Source organism: Bubalus bubalis, chromosome 10, assembly GCF_019923935.1.
Source record: "Bubalus bubalis isolate 160015118507 breed Murrah chromosome 10, NDDB_SH_1, whole genome shotgun sequence".
Classification (NCBI taxonomy): domain Eukaryota; kingdom Metazoa; phylum Chordata; class Mammalia; order Artiodactyla; family Bovidae; genus Bubalus; species Bubalus bubalis.
In genome coordinates, this window is record NC_059166.1 from 27,425,624 (window position 1) to 27,446,417 (window position 20,794).

A 20,794-nucleotide genomic window follows, 5' to 3' on the forward strand; every position below is an offset into this window, starting at 1 on the left:
TTTCAGTCTTTAGTTGCAGCTCTCAGCATTTAGTTTCTTGACAAGGGGTTGAACCCAGGCCCGCTGCATTGGGAGTGCAGAGTCTTAGCCACTGGACCACCAGGGAAGTCCCTCCCATATACTTTAAATCATCTCTCAATTACTTATAGCACTAGTACAGTATAAACACTATGTAAATAGTTGTCAATGCATGACTAAATTCAAGTTTCACCTTTTGAAACTTTTGGAATTAAAAAATATGTATTTAATTGGTTACTCCAGGTCTTAGTTACAGCATGTGGGTTCTAGTTTCATGACCAGGGAACGAACTTAGGTCCCCTGCATTGACAGCATGAAGTCTTAGCCACCAGGCAAGTCCCTGGGATTTTTTTTAATGAATATTTTCAACATGTGGTTGGGTGAATCTGAGGGTGCAGAACCCATGGTTGCAGAACCCAAGGATACATAGAGTTGACTATTTTATTTTCCTAGAGCCTTTCTATGATATTAGGGCAGAGTATGTTTTTATTCTGCCTCCCCTCATTGTGTCCTAGTGTGTGGACTGACTTTTCTGGAAGAGCATTCAAGATTTGCTTCTGATTTTTTTCAGGCTTTCCCTAAGCTTATTCCCAACCAAATTACTGACTTGCATGTTTCTGTTCTGTTTTCTCTTTTCCTTCCTCTCTCATCTAGCCTTCCTTGCCTTTCATCTATTATAGCTGGTTTCACCATTTCTCAGTTTTTCTGCCATACTATTAATTGTTTTAACTGTTGAATAATGTTTATGTGAAATATAAGCCACTAAACATTTTTTTTCTTTAAGGAGTCACTTCTGACTTAAGTTAATCACAAGATAGAACAGTGTACCATATGATTAATATCAAATAACTGAGAAGATTTTCCTATTTTTGTGTAATAATACCTCTTGGGTTCAGACTCTTTCAGTGACTGTTTTCATAAACTGATGCTATTTTTCTGAGGAATTGTGTCCTAAAGGATAAAGTGGTAAATGCACACTAAAATTTAAGTTTTGGGGGTTTTGTAGCTTATTTTATTCAAAGGAACACTTACAGAATTTTCTTTTGAAAGCTCTATAAATCCATCTGCCAGAGCTTGTATGATTTCTTGGTTATTCAGAATGTTAGCCACACTCATGGTGTCAAATACAAATTGCCCTGTAAATATAAGTCCATATGCTTTGTAATTAATTTATTTAAGAGATGTGATCAAGAAGAAAACTCAGTCCTTACAGTCGCTTGTTAGTTGATAAAAATGCAGACTAAGAATAAAAATTCTATTATGCCATGAAGATTATCTATCAAGATAAAATAGAAAATGAGCAAAAGCATCTAAATGTGTAGCATATAAAAAGTACCCACTCTGACAAAGTTGATATTGAATAAAATATATAAATTGGACAGGGAAAGAACATGTAAAAATGAACCTTATAAAGTTTAGATTCTCAATTCCACCAAAAGCTCTTCTATATTCTGCATTATCTTTGTGCTCAATTCCATAAATATTTTAAGTCCATAGGGAATAACATACAAACATACATACAGACACCTATATTTTTAAAATATTTTGAGCAACTTGCATTGATTTGAAAAGCAACCTTTTTCCATTTGATTTTCATGCCTTATGACATACATGATCAAAAAACACTTCTACTGTTAATCTTTTCATTTATCTCTCTAGTAGTTAATATCTGTGAAAGAACCATAACATAACCATAACATAGCCTCATAACAAATTTTAAATATTAGCCAAACACCTACTAAATGTGGTAGAGTTAAAACCAAAAAGACAAATCCCTGCTTTATGCAGAGAGATATGGGCATATGTTGACAGATGAAATACCTGTATGCATATTTGTATGTTACAGCTCTTGTGTAGACAGAGCAAGGCAGAGGAAGGGAAGAGAGAAGTAAGACATAGATATATAATGACTTGACTGGTACAGTGCTTCAGTGACATGTGAAGAGCTAGGGAGAAAAATGAGTTGGCAGTTAAAGATGCAGGAAAAACCTAACTTTTTTTTTTAAGTACTTGATTTTGAAGAACTGACTGGTTTAGACGAAGATCTAAAGTTGAAACAGGACATTGTTTCCAAGAGTCTTTATTGTGATAATTGGATCATGAGTAAGAAGTGTAAATGTGAAAACAAATTCAATAATGTCCAATAGGCCTGTCCATGAAGCCCATCACCAAATTAAATATTTTAGAAAGAAAATACATAGAATTTAATTATAGAACAATTTAAGTAATGGGTGCTGTGGTCTAAGAGATGCTTAACTGGGATGTTGGTGCTTTGAGAGCAAATTGTAGAGGGAAAAGGACAGAGCTCTCTGGCTTAGCAAAGTGAATTTTGCCAAGGTAAACAATTGACTGACAGAATTAATAAGATGGTAAAATTTGAAACCAGGAACTAGCTTCAGCATTTTAAAGATGACTATATTTGTTCTTAGTGGATATTCATGATATCTGAAAGAAGCTATGAAAAACAAAGACAATAAACAGTTTTTTACTTCTGCATTCGTACATTTGTATTCACTTTGGATATGTGACAAGCTTCATAATTAACCAGCAACAGAAGTAGCAACAGTTCTTACCTATCATCCTGCCACTGATGTTCTTCTGCAACTCCTTGAAGAGAGGACTTAGTTGTTTCCTTACTGATTTCAAGGTGTCTTCCAGGAAGTCGGTGAGGCTGGTCCATGTCTGCAGCTTTGATTCGCTGAAGTAGATGGAAGGGGGTGCCGTTTCCCACTGTGGTCCCAGCCAGTCACTAAGAACTGACATTATTTTCTGCATTTAGTATCACAGACTTAAGCTCAAATGAAAGAGTTCTTCTTGTTTACAGTATGGAAAAAAAATACTCTTAATTGTATTTATATCAGGCTTATTACCCTTTCTCATTAGAAGACTAAGATAAACACCCATAGTCTGCTTTCAAAGGTAAAATTAGAAACTCAAAAAGGACAAAATGAATAATTTCAAATGTCTATCTACTCTTTGATAAGATTGACATGTTACACTGTATTTGAAGTAAAATTAAATAGCTGCTGGATTTTTGCATCAAAAGCAGAATAGACTTCCAAATAAGAATATACTATTTTATGTTCACATCCTAAAAAGTAAAAATACAGGAAAACCACATTTTACCTGGTTTCCCCATCATGTCATCCAAAAGTCATCTCCATTGGAGCCAGCCCTGCATCTTATTTACATCATGTCCAGCTGCTTTCTCTCTCTCTACAGATATCTCTACATGTACTGAAATGGGTGCTTAAAGTTTCTGTCCTTGAAAATCAGTGACTGAATGACACAGGGCCAAGGGAAATTCGATTTTCTGTCCTAAATGGATAGTTTCATTCTTATTTCCACATTTTTTGCTGATAAACATGAAACTATTTGTAACATGTTCTAGAATGAGAAGAAAAAGAGTGGGAAAAAGAGGAAGAAGAGACAGAGGAGAAAAAGATGAAAACCCATTTTATAACTGCAGTGTCTACACCCTGTTATCTCTGCCAGGCTGATTTCCTCCCTGAATGGGGCCAAATATGCTCTCATTGGACACTGCTGCTATGTAAACTAAAATTAACAAGCAACTTCTGCTACAAAGCCGTATTAGGTCAGTGTGCTTTTTGTTGTATCATCATGAATCTTCTCCCTTACAAGTCTCCCCATGATTCCAGCTTTCCTGTCTTGAAAGGCACTTAGCATTCAGGATTAGAGAAGTAATGCTTTATATAGTTTTACATCACTCCCATTCCTGTTTGATAGGAAGTGAGAGAGTTTGAAAGGAGAAAATGATTAACATTATTATAGCAAAGCAATTTCACTCATGTTGGTCAGACAATGTTACATTTTGATCCAATAGTTGCAGCTTTAGTATCTAAATGAAATTTTGCTTTCAAGTGTAATTTCTGTTTGTTCTTCCTCTCCCTTAATGCTACTGCAATGAAACTTGAGCCAGCCCCTTCACTAGCTCCTTATAGCTCCAATTCATTTTTCCAAATGAAAGCACATTGATAATGTTTTATGAAGAGAATTGTGCTCTGTACTTATCATTTCTCTAGATCAGCTACATCTTTGTTTAACTGTTAAAGCTGGTATTTTGGCAAATGATGGTTTGAAGCAGATATTTGTAATAATTCCCTTATAAGCAAATGACAGAGTGATGAGAAATGAACTAGTTTGGGAAGTGATAGCACTCCTTCACAGTAGGAATGAAAGGCAGTAATTGACATTGCCAGAACCAGTGTTATTAGCTGTGTTTTGTCCTTGGTGATCCTGGAGTTGGTGGGTATCAATGGACACAGTAGTCAGCACCCATACACACTTACGATGTTGGTAAGAGCCAGTGGCAATCCCAGTGGGAGCAGTAAATAATGTGCCAGTCAGTTGAGACAGCTGAGAAAGAACTTCTATTCCTGCCTCTGCACAGTCAAAAATACTTTCATTAGTTCACTCACAGGTTTTGCCATAACAGTTAAACACGACTTAGAAGCACTAATGAGCTGGCCAAGAAAGGTCACTTGTAGGTCTTGCCTTCAATTCAGATCCCTCATGAAATAGTCCACCAGCGCTTTACAGTTCATCCCACAACGCTCAAGTCCAGACACTTCATTCAGGAGGGTTGACAACAGGGAGGAGAAAGAGGGATGCAGTTTGACCTGGTGCTTATTTTCAAATTTGGAATTAGGCCAAAGACAGAAAAGTCTACACAGATTTTCTAAAATAGTCTGACTCGAAGTCTTCTGCAAGAGGATAGTTTTAAAACTGTTAAACACACAGTGGAATACAATGGTTAAATTTTAGTGTTAATTTTACCCCTTCTGTGACACAGCATATAGATCAAACTACTTCAAATGAAACTATAAGTAATGTACTTTAATTCTTTGTGGTCCAGGAGTAAAGGATCACTCCAAGTTGTTTCAGTTGCTGCAGCAAGATGGTTGTGGCTGAAAGATTGGGATGTCTGTCACTTATTTGTGTCTAATGTTTCCAATGACAAATAGATCAATGAAATTATAGCAAGTTCATAAGAGTACCTATACATTCATAGTCAACTGATTTCAACTAAGATGCAAATAAAATCCACTGGGAAAAGGATGGTCTTTACAAGGAATGGTACTGAAATAATTTGATAGCCATGTGTTTTTCTAAAAAGAACTTCAATTTATACCTGGCATTCTATTTTTTTTAAAAAAGCATAAGTCAAATGGATCACAAACCCAAATGTCAAACTTAAAACTATAAATAATTTTGGAGAAATCATAGAAGTGATCTTTGGTTAGGTAGAGTTTTTAGATATGACATCAAAAGCATAATCTATAAAACATAAAGATTGATAAATTAGACTTTATCAAAATTAAGAATTTCTTGTCTTCAAAACAAACTATTCAGAGAAGGAAAAGATAAGTCATAGAGTGGGAGAAAATATTTGCAACAACTTTCCCAGAATATACAAAGATATCTCAGTAAAAAGCCAAAAACCCTAAATTTTAAAATGAGCAAAAGATTTGAACGGACACTTCACCAAGGAGGACAAATGGCAAATAAACAAGTTGAAAGAAGCTTAGCATCACTGATCATTAGAGAAATGCAAATTAAAACCATGAAGAGATATCAGGACACACTTCAATGGCTCAAATTAAGAAGACTGACCTTACCAAGTGTTGGAGTGTTGGGTAGCTGGAGTGGAAATCTAAAATGGCATAACCACTTTGAAACAGTTTGGCTGGGTTTTTTTTTTTTTTAAGTTAAACATACACCTATCATATAAACCGGTGATTCCACTCCTAGGTATTTATTTACCCAAGAGAAATGAAAGCATATGTTCACAGCAGCTTTGGTTGTATAAGTCTTAAACTGGAAAGAACTCAAATATCTATCAACAGGTGAATGGATAAACATTGTGGTATAACTATACAATATAATCATTCCCAGTAGTAAAGAGGAATGAACCATTGATACCAGCATGACATGGATGAATCTAAAATATCTGGAGTGATGGAAGCCGGACCAAAAAAATGCACCATATTATTCCATTTACAGAAAATTTTATAAAATACAAACTAATACATTGTGAGCTCAGTGGTTGCCTCTGGTTGGAGTGGAGAAGCAAAATGAGAAATCGCAAGGTGGCAGGAAGAAACTTTGGGGGATGATGAATGTGTTCATTATCTTAACTTTTATGGTTTCACATGGCATGTAGATATGTCAAAATTTATCAAATTACACACTTTAAATACTTCATGTCAACTATACCTTAATAAAAGTGCTTACAATTCGTAAGTAACACCAAAAAAAGAAGAGTTTTAGGTTTCTGGCTTATCAGTAACTTGTGAATAATGCGATCTTAAGTGAGAAATTCTGGGAAAGGGGTGGGTTTGTGATACAAGGGAATCAAGAATCTGTTTCAGGTGTGTGAACTTTGAGATGCCTCTTAGCCATGCAAACTAAACACCCACATGAAGATGTCAAGTAAAAGCTAGATGAGTTTACAGCTGAGAGATTTCAGAGATGGAGACATAAATTTGGGAGTCTTCAGTATCCAGATTGAACGTAGAGTCACAGGAATAAATGAGACTCCCTAAGGGAAGAGTGTAGCCATGGAAAATTAGTGAGTCTGGGATCAAGCCCGGGACACATTTACAGGCCTCACCAAAGAGAAGGAGCCGGCAAAGGAGACTGAGGGGAACAGACTGCTGAGGTAGGAGGAAAACAAGGAGTCGGTGGTATTAGGGAAATCAAGGGAAGAAGAGTTTTGAAGAGGAGTATTCATCCACCTCAAACGCCACTGAGAGGTCAGGGCAAGGTGCAGATGGAGAAGGGACAGCTGGATTTGGGCACATGGGAGTCTTTTATAGTCTTCCAAAAGTGGCTTTGGTAGACTGAGACCACTTCGAGGAGCTTGGGAGGTGGGCAAGTCAGAGATGAGGAAGGTAGAAGCAGTCAGCTAGACCAGAGATCCCCAACCTTTCGGCTGTGGACTGGTACCTTCTGTCAGATTAGTGAAAGCATTAGATTAGAAGCAAAGTGCACAGTAAATGTAATATGCTTGAATCATCCCCAAACGCCCACTTCTGGTCCATGGAAAAACTGTTTTCCACAAAATTGGTCCCTGCTGCCGAAAAGGTTGGGGACCTCTGAACTATACCAGTAGTCCTCCAAGTGTGGCTCTGGGATCAGCAGCATCAGCATCACCAAATTCTCAGCTCCCATGCCAGACCTGAATCTGAAACACTTGGGTGGGATCCAGCAATGTGGATTGCGACAAGTCCTCTAGGTAAGTCAAATACACATCAAAAACTTGAGAACCATTGGTATAGTCAACTCATGTGAGAGAAAGTTTATGGTCTCTCAGGGGGAGGGGGAGTGGAGGAGCTACTACAGGTATTCTTGATCTGATAGGATTAACCCAATAGAGAGAGGATTGAGGCTCTGGAGGTGGATTGAGCATAGGAGTGATGTCTTGAGAAGGTGCAAGGCGGTGCAATCCAGGGTCCAAGTGGAGTAGCTGATGTTTGATTCAAGCAGGGGTGCTTCTTTCACCGTAACAGAAGGGAAGACAGGATGAATGTAAGAGGTTGGATAGATGGTGGTTTTTGTGGTGGGAGGTATATTAAGGGGTTTCCTTAGGGAAGTAAATGGTGAAATCAACAAGTGAGAGAGAGGGTTATTGAAAGATTGACTAAAGAGGAGGAGGGGTGACAGTCATTAAAGAGTGGGAAAATGAATTTACCAAGGAAATGTGGTAGGATTGCTTATCAGAGCTCCAATCCCATTTGGTATTTATGGCATTAAAGTTAGATCAGTAAGAACAGTTGTATTACTCTTTCCAACAGTCTTCAGCTGCTTCACTGGCAGGCATAGATTACGCAGAAGGTTGTGTTCTAACTGGCATTGCTGCTGGTGCTGCTGCTAAGTCACTTCAGTCGTGTCTGACTCTGTGTGACTCCATAGACGGCAGCCCACCAGGCTCCCCCGTCCCTGGGATTCTCCAGGCAAGAACAACACTGGAATGGGTTGCCATTTCCTTCTCCAATGCGTGAAAGTGAAGCCACTCAGTCATGTCCGACTCTTTATGACCCCACAGACTACAGCCTACCAGGCTCCTCCGTCCATGAGATTTTCCAGGCAAGAGCACTGGAGTGGGTTGCCATTTCCTTCTCCAACTGGCATTGGGATTTAGCCAAATAAACTGGGGTTTGGCCAGCAAAAAAGAAGTTCAGGTTCTTTGCAAGAGAGATGATAATGACAAACCAGTAAATCTAGGTTTAATGAGGAAGGAACCAAGGTCAAAGGCATGGTGATAGTAAGTGGGAGTACGTGGATTGGAGATCCTCAGGCAAAGAACCTATAGAGTGGGAATATTTGAGGACACAAGTTGGAAGTGGTACTCAGAGAAAAATGCTTAAGATCAGGATTTCAGAGGTGGTACAGCCACAGGGCTGACAGGCTCCAGAGTGATTCCTGAGGTGGTGGAAGATTTTTGACTGAGAAGCCAGGGCCTTCTGACTGAACCAGGGTCTCGATGGTTCACCCAGGAGAAATTATATTTGATAGGAAGTTCAGCTATGACCTGGGGGCCCAGAATGGCAATGGGAAATCTATTGTTTGCGTACCATTAAGTTTCACTTGAGACCATTTTTGTGTCACTAAATCTACTGTTCTTTTCCCCTTTTGCCCATATTCTCTTTGCCTTTCAATACGTTACTTTTTAACATCCTTTTTTTCCCCTACTCCCATTAAAAAATTTGTTTTGGTCTCCTTTTAAAAGTAATATAGTTCACTACAGAAAATAAGACCAAAAAAAGATCAAAGAAAAAGGAAAATATAAAAGAAAGGAAAACTCACTAATATTATCCAACTGTAGTCAGCATGATGGTATATATGCTTCCAAACCCTTCTTATACACACACCCACCACCCTCCCTGTCACATACACAGATTTTAAACATTGGGGTCACACCTTCCACATTCTTTGTAACTTACCCTTTTCAAATTGATTTTAAAAGAAAATCTGAAATAACAGATCTAGAGATAGGGATAGTGTGCTATATTTGCTCCTAGAGTTGTCTGTCCCTATGTTCTACATAATTGAGATTATATACTTGTAGTAATTGTAAAAACTATTTTTAACAATAATTTGTACTTCATTTTTATTTAAGCTCCTTCCTATACTTCCTTTGCCTAGAGAAATCCTGCCAGAGTCATGCTTTGTATGTATTGAATAGTCCAATGAAATCTAAGGATTAAGAACTAAATTTAAGTTCCCTAAGGAATGGGTAGCAAGAAACAGTTTGAGAAACTTTAATTCCACACTTCCTTTCCCATGTTCTGCTTGGCTAAAAAACAACAACAAAGAAATAAACAAAAAAACAGCCCATGAATTCATGAAAGCAGAGCTTTTATGTTAAATATGGCTGATATTAGGCACTGAAAATGATAAGTTACCACACTCATCTTTACAAGGCACATCATCATTTTTAAATACTCCAACATTTAAGTATTTTATATGTATTTTGATATTCACAAGTCCAATAAGGTAAGGTACTATTATCCTAACTTTCATATGAGGAAACAGAGGTCCACAAACTTGCCTAAGACCACACAGCTCAAGTCACATGAATGGAATTCAAGTCCAGGTCCCTGGTCACCAAGTTCATGCCCACTCCTTCCAGATTCTGAACCCAACAGGGAAAGTTTCCTCATACAGGCTGATGATGGTCCCAATGCTGGTCTGGCATTTTCACCTGTACTGTGGAGGCTGATTTTAGTGTGTTTTCCAGAAGAAACAGAAATAATTTTTCTGGTTAGCTTTTACCACTAATGACTATTTCTTTAGGGACAGGTTACTCCGACCACTAGCCTTGATGTCCTTTCCCCGTAAATATCTGAATATGTGAAGTATAATGAGAAAAATAAAAAATAAATGTAACTTAGTTATTTGAATTGAGAACATTTTATAAATCCATGAAATATCATCACAAAGTAGGTATGACCACTACCTCTCAAAACTGACCTGATGCTCCAAGTGGTACAAAGAGGTCCACGTGACCCCCTTCTTCTTTGGGGGCCACATAGCTTCCTAATTTTTCCCAGAAGTCTCTCACTTCAGGCCTCAATAAATTTTTAATACCAATTTTATAGCCTGAGGGGGAGGAAATAAAAATGTCACATTAACAGAAGCTCTTAGCAGTTTGTGTTGTGAAAATACAGAGGTTCAAAAAGCCAACATCTGCTTGTAAGGCCAAGATCTGCAGGGCATCTCTGCTTCAATGATGGCCCCATGTTAGGACCACAGAAGGTACCACTGAACTCCAACATGACAACACTCTCCTCCTGTCCTGGATTTATTAGACACTGAGTGCTTAGGTTAAGGACATTGTGTCTCTGCTTCCGTGGGGCAGCAGTGTGAGTCACCAGCTCACAACATGGCTGGTCAATGGCCAGTCAAGTCCTGGGACTTTGCAACCAAGTTCCAAAGTGGAAATGTTTCCCAGGATTGTCAGTCAATAAATAAGTCCTCGAGAGCAGAAGTAACGCTCCCAGGCATGGGAAACTTCACTGTACCTTTCACCCCCTGGGAATTGAATGTGATGATTCAGCTAGTCTGCATGTGTCTGCACCGATTTCTAAAGGAGTCCTGGAGACTGCCTTCCTAAGCCCCAGTAAAGAAAGAAAAGAGTAAGAAGGAACTCCTCCTGCCTGCTTGCTTTGAGCTAGGATATCAACCTCCTTAAATTGTGGACAAACACTACCTCAGTGCAAATTTTTCTTCCCAATCCCCAGTCTTACCTTGGAGTAAGTTGATTTCTCTGCTATCTCCGTCACTGAATATTCCCACACTCTGTGCCATCTGCCCATCTAGAGCTTTTTCTATGAGATAAAGTAGGGTCTCCAAGGTTAGGCCACTGTGTTCATACACCACAGAAATGATACCTGCTCTAACACTGTTTGCCACCATCTAGAAAACAAAACCAGACCAGTAGGAACCAAAGCCCATTACTTTAGAATGTGTCACTCACTCAGTCATGTCCGACTTTGCGCTTCCATGGACTGTAGCCCACAAGCCTTCTCTGTCTGTGGAATTCTCCAGGTAAGAATACTGGAGTGGGTTGCCATTTCCTTCTCCAGGGGATCTTCCCTACCCAGGATCAAACCCAGGTTTCCTGCATTATAGGCAGATTCTTTACCATCTGAGCCACCAGGGAAGCCTGTTACTTTAGAATACTCCTTAATAAATAAAAAACAGTGACTATGTAATCTGTGATTTTTGAAGACTATTGTTTTTCTTCAGAAATTATAGGAGGAAGATGATAAGTTTTCTCCATCACGTTTCTTTTAAAAATTATTTTGTTTCTTTTCTAATGGGAAATTTGAGTGCATTTGTAACTCCACCACTCAAAGAAACACTAATGAATTATTTTCTTCCAGTTTTTTATCTTTGTACACACCCATGCACAGTGACACATACACTAAAGTAAAAAATTATGTAATTTTGTAATGGACTTCTTAAATAGATTTTGTTTTCCTCTTAATTATAAATTTTTGAATGATCAATATTTATTTAGTATTAATACTAAATACTAAGTATTTATAAATAGTAATCAATACTAAATATTTATTTAGTATTAAATAAATGATAAAACCACTGTTCTTTGAATTCAACAATCAACCAAATAAATTTTCACTTTGATAAAGTTAATTCCTTAGCAGCAGTCAGGTTGGAAAGTCATTGAAGGCACTGATTTTTCCCAAAACTTCATGCCACTTTCTGGAGATCACAGTTCAACTCAATAGAGAACTACCACATGGTTTCATGGTTTTTACCTAAACCTCCATTACATTCATGAGTCTGGCATACATAAAGGGGACAAACAGGATCATGGATTTATTCAATTCCACTTTATTTACTCTTACTCTGTCATCAGTTATCCTCTGTGCCCAGCATGAGGTATTTTTAAACATTAGAGAAACTATCTACGGCCCACATGGAGATCAAACTCTGATCTTGCTTTCATATGGATCCATTAAGCTAGCCTGTTGTAAATGATCAAAGTCAATTCCTAGATGTTCAGCAGTGAAGTGATTTCATACCTTGAAAGCAACCATTTTCTTACAAATAAGAATTTTTTGCAAGAACTTTCTAAGTAAGCCAAGAAATACAGTCTACTAATGCCATCCTTTATATATATGCCTATGTGTGTATTAATGCATGCATATGTACATATACATGCCTACTCAGTATACATGCTTCCTATGTCTTCTTTGTGCTTCTTTTTTCTTATTCACATTAAAATTTAAAATATATAACTTCATTATAGAAAGAGCATATTTTCATTTAAAGTCACCTTCATTAAGTAGATCACAAAATAGATTTCTGACAGTTTTCTTTTTAGAGATGCTAGTTACAGGATATTATTAAATTCCTTAGTCATTCCAAAGAAATTTTAAAATAATTTGTATCACTTTGCTTTTTTATGGATTAGGGGCAAAAAATTGAATTCAACAAAAATTTATTGGACCTCTAAAAGCAAGGCAGTTGGGCCTTTAATACTTTAAGAAAATAATTTTGATTTATGGTTATTTTTATTGCTTCTGATTTTTAAAACTGTTTGGGTCTGTACATTTCCACTTAGATCAGACAGCTTTCCTTTTAGGAGATGAATCATTTTCATACACATGGTGACCAAAAGATTGCCATACGTCTACTCTAGGGGAGATTAAAAAACCCAATTCAGAGAAGGACTGGCCTCCTAACCCACTGTACCTCATATGCAGGAATCCAAGATGATATTAATATGAAGTGTGGCTGGAGAGCATTTGAAGAACCGCTGTCATTTTTATAAACTCCACGCCAATTTTTCTTTGATAATAAAGGGTAGGAATGGCATCCAGAAATGTTGCTTCTATAAGGATAAGAGGGGGGAAAGTGAAGTTTTTATTTTCTCTAGTTTGACTTTGATAAGTGAGCACCATTGTGTCCTCTGGGCATCAGTTCTCTGTACAAGGCAAGCGGCTTCAGGCCCTCGGTCTCTCCCTGTGGTTTTCAGGTATGTCAGCAAAGGGGACTCCTGGGTGAGTGGGGCCAAAGCTGCCCACTGGGTGTCTCCTCCTGTCTTCATGGGATGCTAGAATGTGTTCTTGGAAATTTTGTAGGGCACTTAAAACCAATGTACTGACATACTAAAGGGTTCAAAACAACAGTTGAAAAGGAAGCAGCCAAGATATTTTAAATTTCCCTAAGTTTTTTCAAATAATGTCCATTATTTCTACAGCCGCCTCATCCCCACAACCATTCAGATATACTTACTCCATTAAAAAAAATAATTCTGGAAAAATATTATTTTTGCTCAATAACTTTACACAGAAAAACTGCTACATCCACAATATAGCTTCTTTGCAGGGTTAAGAATATGTGAAATGTAAATTTTGAATGTTACATATTTACTTCAGAAAGCATGTTCAAGACCACTGTTGTTGAAGATTAAGGAACTATTTCTATTGCTATTTTATAGGATAAGAGTGATTTATACAAGACCACTGCATGTTAGCTAAATTATTCTAGAATGAATTCTTGGTATCATGGGAAGGTGCTGAACCTTCAGCAGATGAAGGTTTGCTTACCGCTTGGGCAAAGATTCTAAAGATGACAAAACAAGCTGTTTCTCCAAAGTTTCGTGTAATCCCACTCGATCCCTCGCAGTCTGGGAGAGACGTGGTTGGCATTTGGATTTGAACAATCTAGAGCAGTGTGTTCCACTCACCCAAGGGGGTCGAACTTTGAACAACTCCTCTGAAAAACAAACAGCAGCAGGCTTGGCTGTTTACTTCAAGCTTCTCCCAGCCAAGTCTACACAGATAAAGCCATCAAAATTAAAGCTGTACCAGGGCAGTATTCCAGATGGCAGTAATTACAGCCATTTTACAGACTCTCTTTGGTTCTCTTATCCTCTCCGCTCTGTAGCTGCAAGTTACCAGTCACTTCAGGTCAAGAAACAAAGCTCAGAGAATAAGCAACTCTTTTCTTGTAGAAACCAGTTCATCAATTTGTAGGCTTCACATCATTTTTGCCTTTCTTCTTGGCTTCAAGTAAATTTCCTATTTGTTACAGTCTCACAGAGGGTGAGTCAGTGAAAAAGCAAGATGGGAGAACTCAGATCAGGTTTGCTAATTACATACTGCGCACATCAGAGGGCTTAGCTAAGAGCATGTCTCATCCCTACTCCCTTTTCACCTTAAAAAAAAAAAAAGTCATTCTTCTTGCTTCCATTTCCATTTTCATTTTTCCTATGTTGTCTTCTGAATTGTCCTGCATGTATTTATTTGCTTTTGCCTGTGCTTATGCTTCTCTCTCCTTATCTTTAGTCTCATGGAGGCACTGGCATTTAACTTTACATATTTCATTGGAAATCTTTTTGCTTTTCTTAGTTAATAGTAAAGAACAGAGAGCTTTCCCTGACATACTTTAAAGAATGCCTCCTATAGGCTATTTCAAGAAGACGGTGCTATCCTTTTCTGTGGGAATTTGTATATAAATCCATTGGTTTCTACAATACTTGGCTAAGACATAAAGTTGTAAAATGCCACTCACTCTTATGTAGTGCAATTTTCTCCCAAATTATTTTCCTTAGGCACCTTTCTCTTTGCCTCTCCTGTAGCTCTTCATCTTCTGTTTTGGGTTCATTCAGAGTCCCATAAACAGCAGCGGCTTCCCTAGGGGTTAGCCAATCTAAGTTGGACACACAAGCAATGTAATGGTGTTTCCAAGCACCGTACTCATTATCTGTTGGTGTATAGGGCAGAAACCATCCAAACTTCATGCATTTGGGCATCCATAAGCAATCCTTCAGAAAAAGAAATGAGAAAGATGAGTTGCAATGACCGTTTCCTAGTAATAATCTTTTTAGGCACATAGATAATTTTTTCTTATTACATTGAGATTTTTAGTGCAGTTGACTTGCCATCTAAACTTGATTCTGAGAAATAAGATGCATACCTTACTCCATAGGAAAAATATTATTTGATGAACATGTATATTTTATATGAATATATGTATTAGTCATCTTTGTACACTTATTCAATGCTCCCATAGCATATGCACCAGATTCTGAGAATTCTGCTTCTAGCGATGGTATGGTTATTTGTTTAACACCAACCTTTGCACTGGGAACAACTTTAAGTGACCTATATAATACTGCCAATATGCAACCAGTTTTGAGATATGAAAACAGCAAATTTCATGTGGTTTTATCTAATCAAATATATAGACAAAATACTATAAAACAATTACTTAAGCTACCAATTCAATAAGGACTTGTAAAACCAAGACCTTAGAGGAGGGAAACCCAGAAAAGTAATATCCTGATTGGTCTCACTTTTCACTTCAAGACACTTGACAGTTCCAAAGCAAAACTAAGGCTGAGAAGCAGAGCAGGAAGTTATGACTGAAAGATTTAGAAGAGGTTAAGAACTTCTTAACATCTTAAGATGTAAGGATTCTTGCAAGGAAGAGAGGAAAAATTCTGAGCCCACAAAGGGGAATAGCCTTGGTAACGACACCTGGCTTTTTTTTTTTTTTTTTCAATTCCAACTTCCATTTATTTGATATCACAGCACACACGGTTCATTATTTCTCAGAAGTACTAGACTGTGAATTGCCTCATGGCTGCTTAACAAACTGTGTCAAGCAATAAAATCCTGCGTCACTGGATAAAAGTCTGCTTCTTTGGCATTCTTTTCATAGTCTTTATCACAGAATCCAATTGTAACTTGACTTCTGTCTTCTATTACATGTGAGGAAGCACAATCAGAATACTGACAAAAACTTTAACATGTAACACCAAGGTCTCCTGCTGTGGTCTCTCTACCCTTATCTGCACATTTTTTTTTTAATTTTATTTTATTTTTAAACTTTACATAACTGTATTAGTTTTGCCAAACATCAAAATGAATCCGCCACAGGTATACATGTGTTCCCCATCCTGAACCCTCCTCCCTCCTCCCTCCCCATTCCATCCCTCTGGGTCGTCCCAGTGCACCAGCCCCAAGCATCCAGTATCATGCATCGAACCTGGACTGGCAACTCATTTCATACATGATATTTTACATGTTTCAATGCCATTCTCCCAAATCTTCCCACCCTCTCCCTCTCCCACAGAGTCCATAAGACTGTTCTATACATCAGTGTCTCTTTGCTGTCTCGTACACAGGGTTATTGTTACCATCTTTCTAAATTCCATATATATGCGTTAGTATAGTGTATTGGTGTTTTTCTTTCTGGCTTACTTCACTCTGTATAATAGGCTCCAGTTTCATCCACCTCATTAGAACTGATTCAAATGTATTCTTTTTAGTGGCTGAATAATACTCCATTGTGTATATGTACCACTGCTTTCTTATCCATTCATCTGCTGATGGACATCTAGGTTGCTTCCATGTCCTGGCTATTATAAACAGTGCTGCGATGAACATTGGGGTACACGTGTCTCTTTCCCTTCTGGTTTCCTCAGTGTGTATGCCCAGCAGTGGGATTGCTGGATCATAAGGCAGGTCTATTTCCAGTTTTTTAAGGAATCTCCACACTGTTCTCCATAGTGGCTGTACTAGTTTGCATTCCCACCACAGTGTAAGAGGGTTCCCTTTTCTCCACACCCTCTCCAGCATTTATTACTTGTAGACTTTTGAATCGCAGCCATTCTGACTGGTGTGAAATGGTACCTCATAGTGGTTTTGATTTGCATTTCTCTGATAATGAGTGATGGTGAGCATCTTTTCATGTGTTTGTTAGCCATCTGTATGTCTTCTTTGGAGAAATGTCTATTTAGTTCTTTGGCCCATTTTTTGATTGGGTCATTTATTTTTCTGGAGTTGAGCTGTAGGAGTTGCTTGTATATTCTCGAGATTAGTTGTTTGTCAGTTGCTTCATTTGCTATTATCTTCTCCCATTCTGAAGGCTGTCTTTTCACCTTGCTAATAGTTTCCTTTGATGTGCAGAAGCTTTTAAGGTTAATTAGGTCCCATTTGTTTATTTTTGCTTTTATTTCCAATATTCTGGGAGGTGGGTCATAGAGGATCCTGCTGTGATGTATGTCAGAGAGTGTTTTGCCTATGTTCTCCTCTAGGAGTTTTATAGTTTCTGGTCTTACGTTGAGATCTTTAATCCATTTGAGTTTATTTTTGTGTATGGTCGACACCTGGCTTTTAGCTGAGATCCTTTTCAGTAAGAATCACAAAGAAATAGGTTGAAACGAGCTTTGAAATATCTCATCCTCTGATTGGATTTAAATAAGCTATTCCTAGCCTAACCAAATGCTAGAAGCAAGTTCTCTCTGAAGGAAGATAACATCATCTGGAGACTCAAATTATTGTATCAATTTTTTATATGAAATATTTGGTACTCAACCAAAAATAGCAAGCACACAAAAAAGACAAGAATTGTTTGTTTCTTGTTTTTTAGTAAATAGAGACCCTCAGGAGATCCAAAAGTTGTTAATTATCAGGCACGAACTTAAAAAAAAAAAAAACTTGTAGTTAATACACTTAAGAAATTAAATGGCTGGGTGGAAAATTTTGGCAAAGTAATCAGACCAACACTCTAAAACTGAAAAATATAATAACAAATTTAGAACTCAAGGGACAAGTTTAAAAGCAAATTAGAATCCAGCTAAAAAGATAATTTTGAACTGTGGTGTTGGAGAAGACTCTTGAGAGTCTCTTGGACTGCAAGGAGATCCAGCCAGTCCATCCTAAAGGAGATCAGTCCTGAGTGTTCATTGGAAGGACTGGTGTTGAAGCTGAAACTCCAATTCTTTGGCCACCTGATGCGAAGAACTGACTCATTTGAAAAGACTCTGATGCTGGGAAAGATTGAGGGCAGGAGGAGAAGGGGAGGACAGAGGATGAGATGGGTGGATGGCATCACTGACTCGATGGACATGGGTTTGGGTGAACTCCGGGAGTTGGCCATGGACAGGGAGGCCTGGCGTGCTGCAGTTCATGGGGTCGCAAAGAGTCAGATAGGACTGAGCGACTGAACTGAACTGAAAAAGATAATTAGTACACTGAAAGCTAAGCCAGAAGAAAAATCCAGACTGAAACACTGAAAGCCAGAACAATGGAAAAGACACATAGAAGAATATGAACCTTATGGGACATGGTGAATCAATGTAATAAATTGAAACCCAGAAGAAAAAAAGAAAAAGTGGAGCAAAAGCAATATATGAACAGACAGAATCTTAGAGCTTTGCAAAGTTGATAAAAGACATAAAATCCCCAATTTATAAATCAGTGCCAAATACAAAACAGGATAAATTCACACATGCACACGCATACACCCCTCTGTGCATGTTGCTCAGTCACTAAGTTGTGTCTGACTCTTTGCAACCCCATGGACTGTGGCCCATCAGCCTCCTCTATCCATAGGATTTCCCAGGCAAGAATACTGGAGTGGGTTGTCCTTTCCTCCCCCAGGGGATCTTACTTGCAGAAAACCAAAGACAGAGAAAAAGATCCTAAAAGAAGCTAGAGAAAACAGAAACTACCTTTCAAGGACCAGCAATAAAACCCCCTACTTTTCAAGAAAATTATGAAAGCCAGAGAACAATGGAACATTTTCAAATTTCTAATAAACAATTAATTACCAACCTACAGTTCAAATTCCCAGTGAAAATATCCTTCAAATTTGAAGGGGAAATAAAGATATTTTCAGACAAAAACTGAGAGAATCTGTCAGTAAAGCTGTACTAAAAGAAATATTAAAGAGAATTCATAAAAAATTGAACCCTGTAGGGAAATCAGAGATGCAGAAAGGTATGAAGTATAGCAGAAAAAGTTTACTTGTAAATAAATATTGACTATTAAACAGTTATAAATATTCATGAGGTATGTATATATTTTATATATAATAGAGATATTATAAAGTATATTTATACTTATTACTATATATTTACATATAATACATATTTTAATGTATATTTGTGTATTTTATATGTGTTTATGTGTAAAATTAAAATGTTTGAGAACAAAAGCATAGAAACTGAGCAGGGAAGCAAATGGAGTTAAAGAGTTCTATGCTTGCATTATCTCAGAGGTAGTAAAATAACCCTAGGATAAGTGCTGTAATCTCTATGGTAGCCATGAAAGAACTGCTAAAGAATTTACAATTAATCTAAGAAATACTTAAGTTAATCCTAAAGGAAGACAGAAAAACAAAATAGTAAATAGTAAATAAAAATAGTAAAATGGTGGACTTAAGCCCAAATATATCAGTATTTACATAAACGTGAACAGACTAAATGATTCCAAGTAAAAGTTAAAGATTGTCAAGTGGTAAAAGAAAACCACTACCATATTCTGCTTATAAGAATGTTCCTTAAATGTAAGGACAGAGAAAGGTTGAAAGCAAAAAAAGAGGAAACACTATACCATGGGAACACTAAACCTGGATTCACAAATGCTATAAATCCAGGGCTCACAGTTGGCTTTTCATGTGGCCCCTCCATGGACAGCCAGGTATTCTGTGAGATCAGAATATCAACGTAAGTCCATCCTGGAAAGTTTGTACAAGTTAAAGGAGTAAATTATTAATTTGTATTTAAAGTATGCCGATTATTACATTCCATTAAGTCTTTTAAAAGTAAAGAGATAAACATCCCAGAGGCAGAATTAATGGCAGCAGATGTAGAAGATCTAGTTTTATATTCTTCAACAGAGGTTAGCCAAAGAAAGAGCAGTTAAAGTTGTGGTTGTAAAGCAATTTTTAAGGTGGGTTATCATGACTTAAACAATATCATTTAAAACCAAATCTTAAATAAATTTTCACAAAATATTGGACTTCTTAACCAAGATAAATTATTTTCTAAATAACTAAATTGACTATTTAAAGATTATCAGAATTATATGAATTATTAGAATAGTCTATATCCCCTGACTTATAAAATAAATTACTGTATTTAATTCCCCCATTAAATATAATTCCCCATAAAAAAATTCCCTATTTTTTCTCTTAAGGATAAATTAATTATGGTTCAGACACCCTCAATTATTATTTTCAGGGACAGGAGCTACCCTCATTGCCTCATTACAGATGACAGTTATATCTGAGTCCTATTACTAGGAAGTGACAAATGGTAAACCTGTTCAGTCAAAAATTTCCAGGGCCAGCTGACTTGTGCAGCTGCACACAAATCTTTTGGATTCAGAAAGGAAAAGATATATAGAGAAATGAAGCGTGGTAACACTGTAGAGAAATCCACTTTGGCCACTTGCATCCTTTCTGAAAACCAGTCTTGGATAACCCTAAAAAGAAAAATACAGAAATTTAGTTCAGAACACTAAAATTTTAAATTGATTAAAAATCCTGTATAAATATTGGTCACTGTTCTTTCTCTAATATTCTACCTTTAAAAAAATTAAGTCCTAAATAACATATGGCTAGATTTTTAAGAATATTGTATCCACATTCAATGGTCCATTCTAAAGAGGAAAATGAATTATCAATACAAAATTATATATTATCAATATAAATCAATATCTAAAATTCACAGGGGAAAAAAATTCTGAAATAAACATGTTTGTATACAATGTAAATCTGGGTTTTTTCTTTACCCAAATTCAATAAATCAACAAGTCCTGCCAGCTCTACAAATAGACATCCCCCAAAATATATGCCCCAACACAGCCACTTCTCTCAACCTCCACTGCCTTTTTTCTGTTCAGAGAACCACCACCTCTCTCCTGGGCGAGTGCAGCCACCTCCTGATTGCCTCACTGTTTCCAATCCAGTCTTCCTAGAGCCA

General features: G+C 37.2%; 1 protein-coding gene and 1 long non-coding RNA gene across 5 annotated transcripts in view; one reads left to right on the plus strand and one right to left on the minus strand.

Annotated features, from left to right (window-relative positions):
• Positions 1-20,794, minus strand: part of ECT2L (epithelial cell transforming 2 like) — a 74,655-nt gene that overhangs the window by 24,340 nt on the left and 29,521 nt on the right. For all 3 annotated transcript variants that reach the window (XM_025295008.3, XM_044924169.2, XM_044924168.2), the window contains 9 exons: positions 20,132-20,294; positions 14,590-14,842; positions 13,623-13,791; positions 12,766-12,904; positions 10,791-10,959; positions 10,015-10,143; positions 4,329-4,421; positions 2,592-2,774; positions 1,051-1,154 (listed from right to left, as the gene is read on the minus strand). In XM_025295008.3, the coding sequence (XP_025150793.3) occupies positions 1,051-1,154; positions 2,592-2,774; positions 4,329-4,421; positions 10,015-10,143; positions 10,791-10,959; positions 12,766-12,904; positions 13,623-13,791; positions 14,590-14,842; positions 20,132-20,294 (1,402 nt within the window). The remainder of the gene's footprint in view (positions 1-1,050; positions 1,155-2,591; positions 2,775-4,328; positions 4,422-10,014; positions 10,144-10,790; positions 10,960-12,765; positions 12,905-13,622; positions 13,792-14,589; positions 14,843-20,131; positions 20,295-20,794) is intronic.
• LOC123327668 overlaps positions 6,578-20,794 on the plus strand; it is a 50,165-nt gene continuing 35,948 nt past the window's right edge. The window contains exon 1 of one of the 2 annotated variants that reach the window (XR_006542307.2): positions 6,578-6,700. This is a non-coding gene — a long non-coding RNA (uncharacterized LOC123327668). Of the gene's footprint in view, positions 6,701-6,986; positions 7,277-20,794 lie in introns of those variants that run through there. The other variant, XR_006542306.2, reaches the window with a different exon arrangement.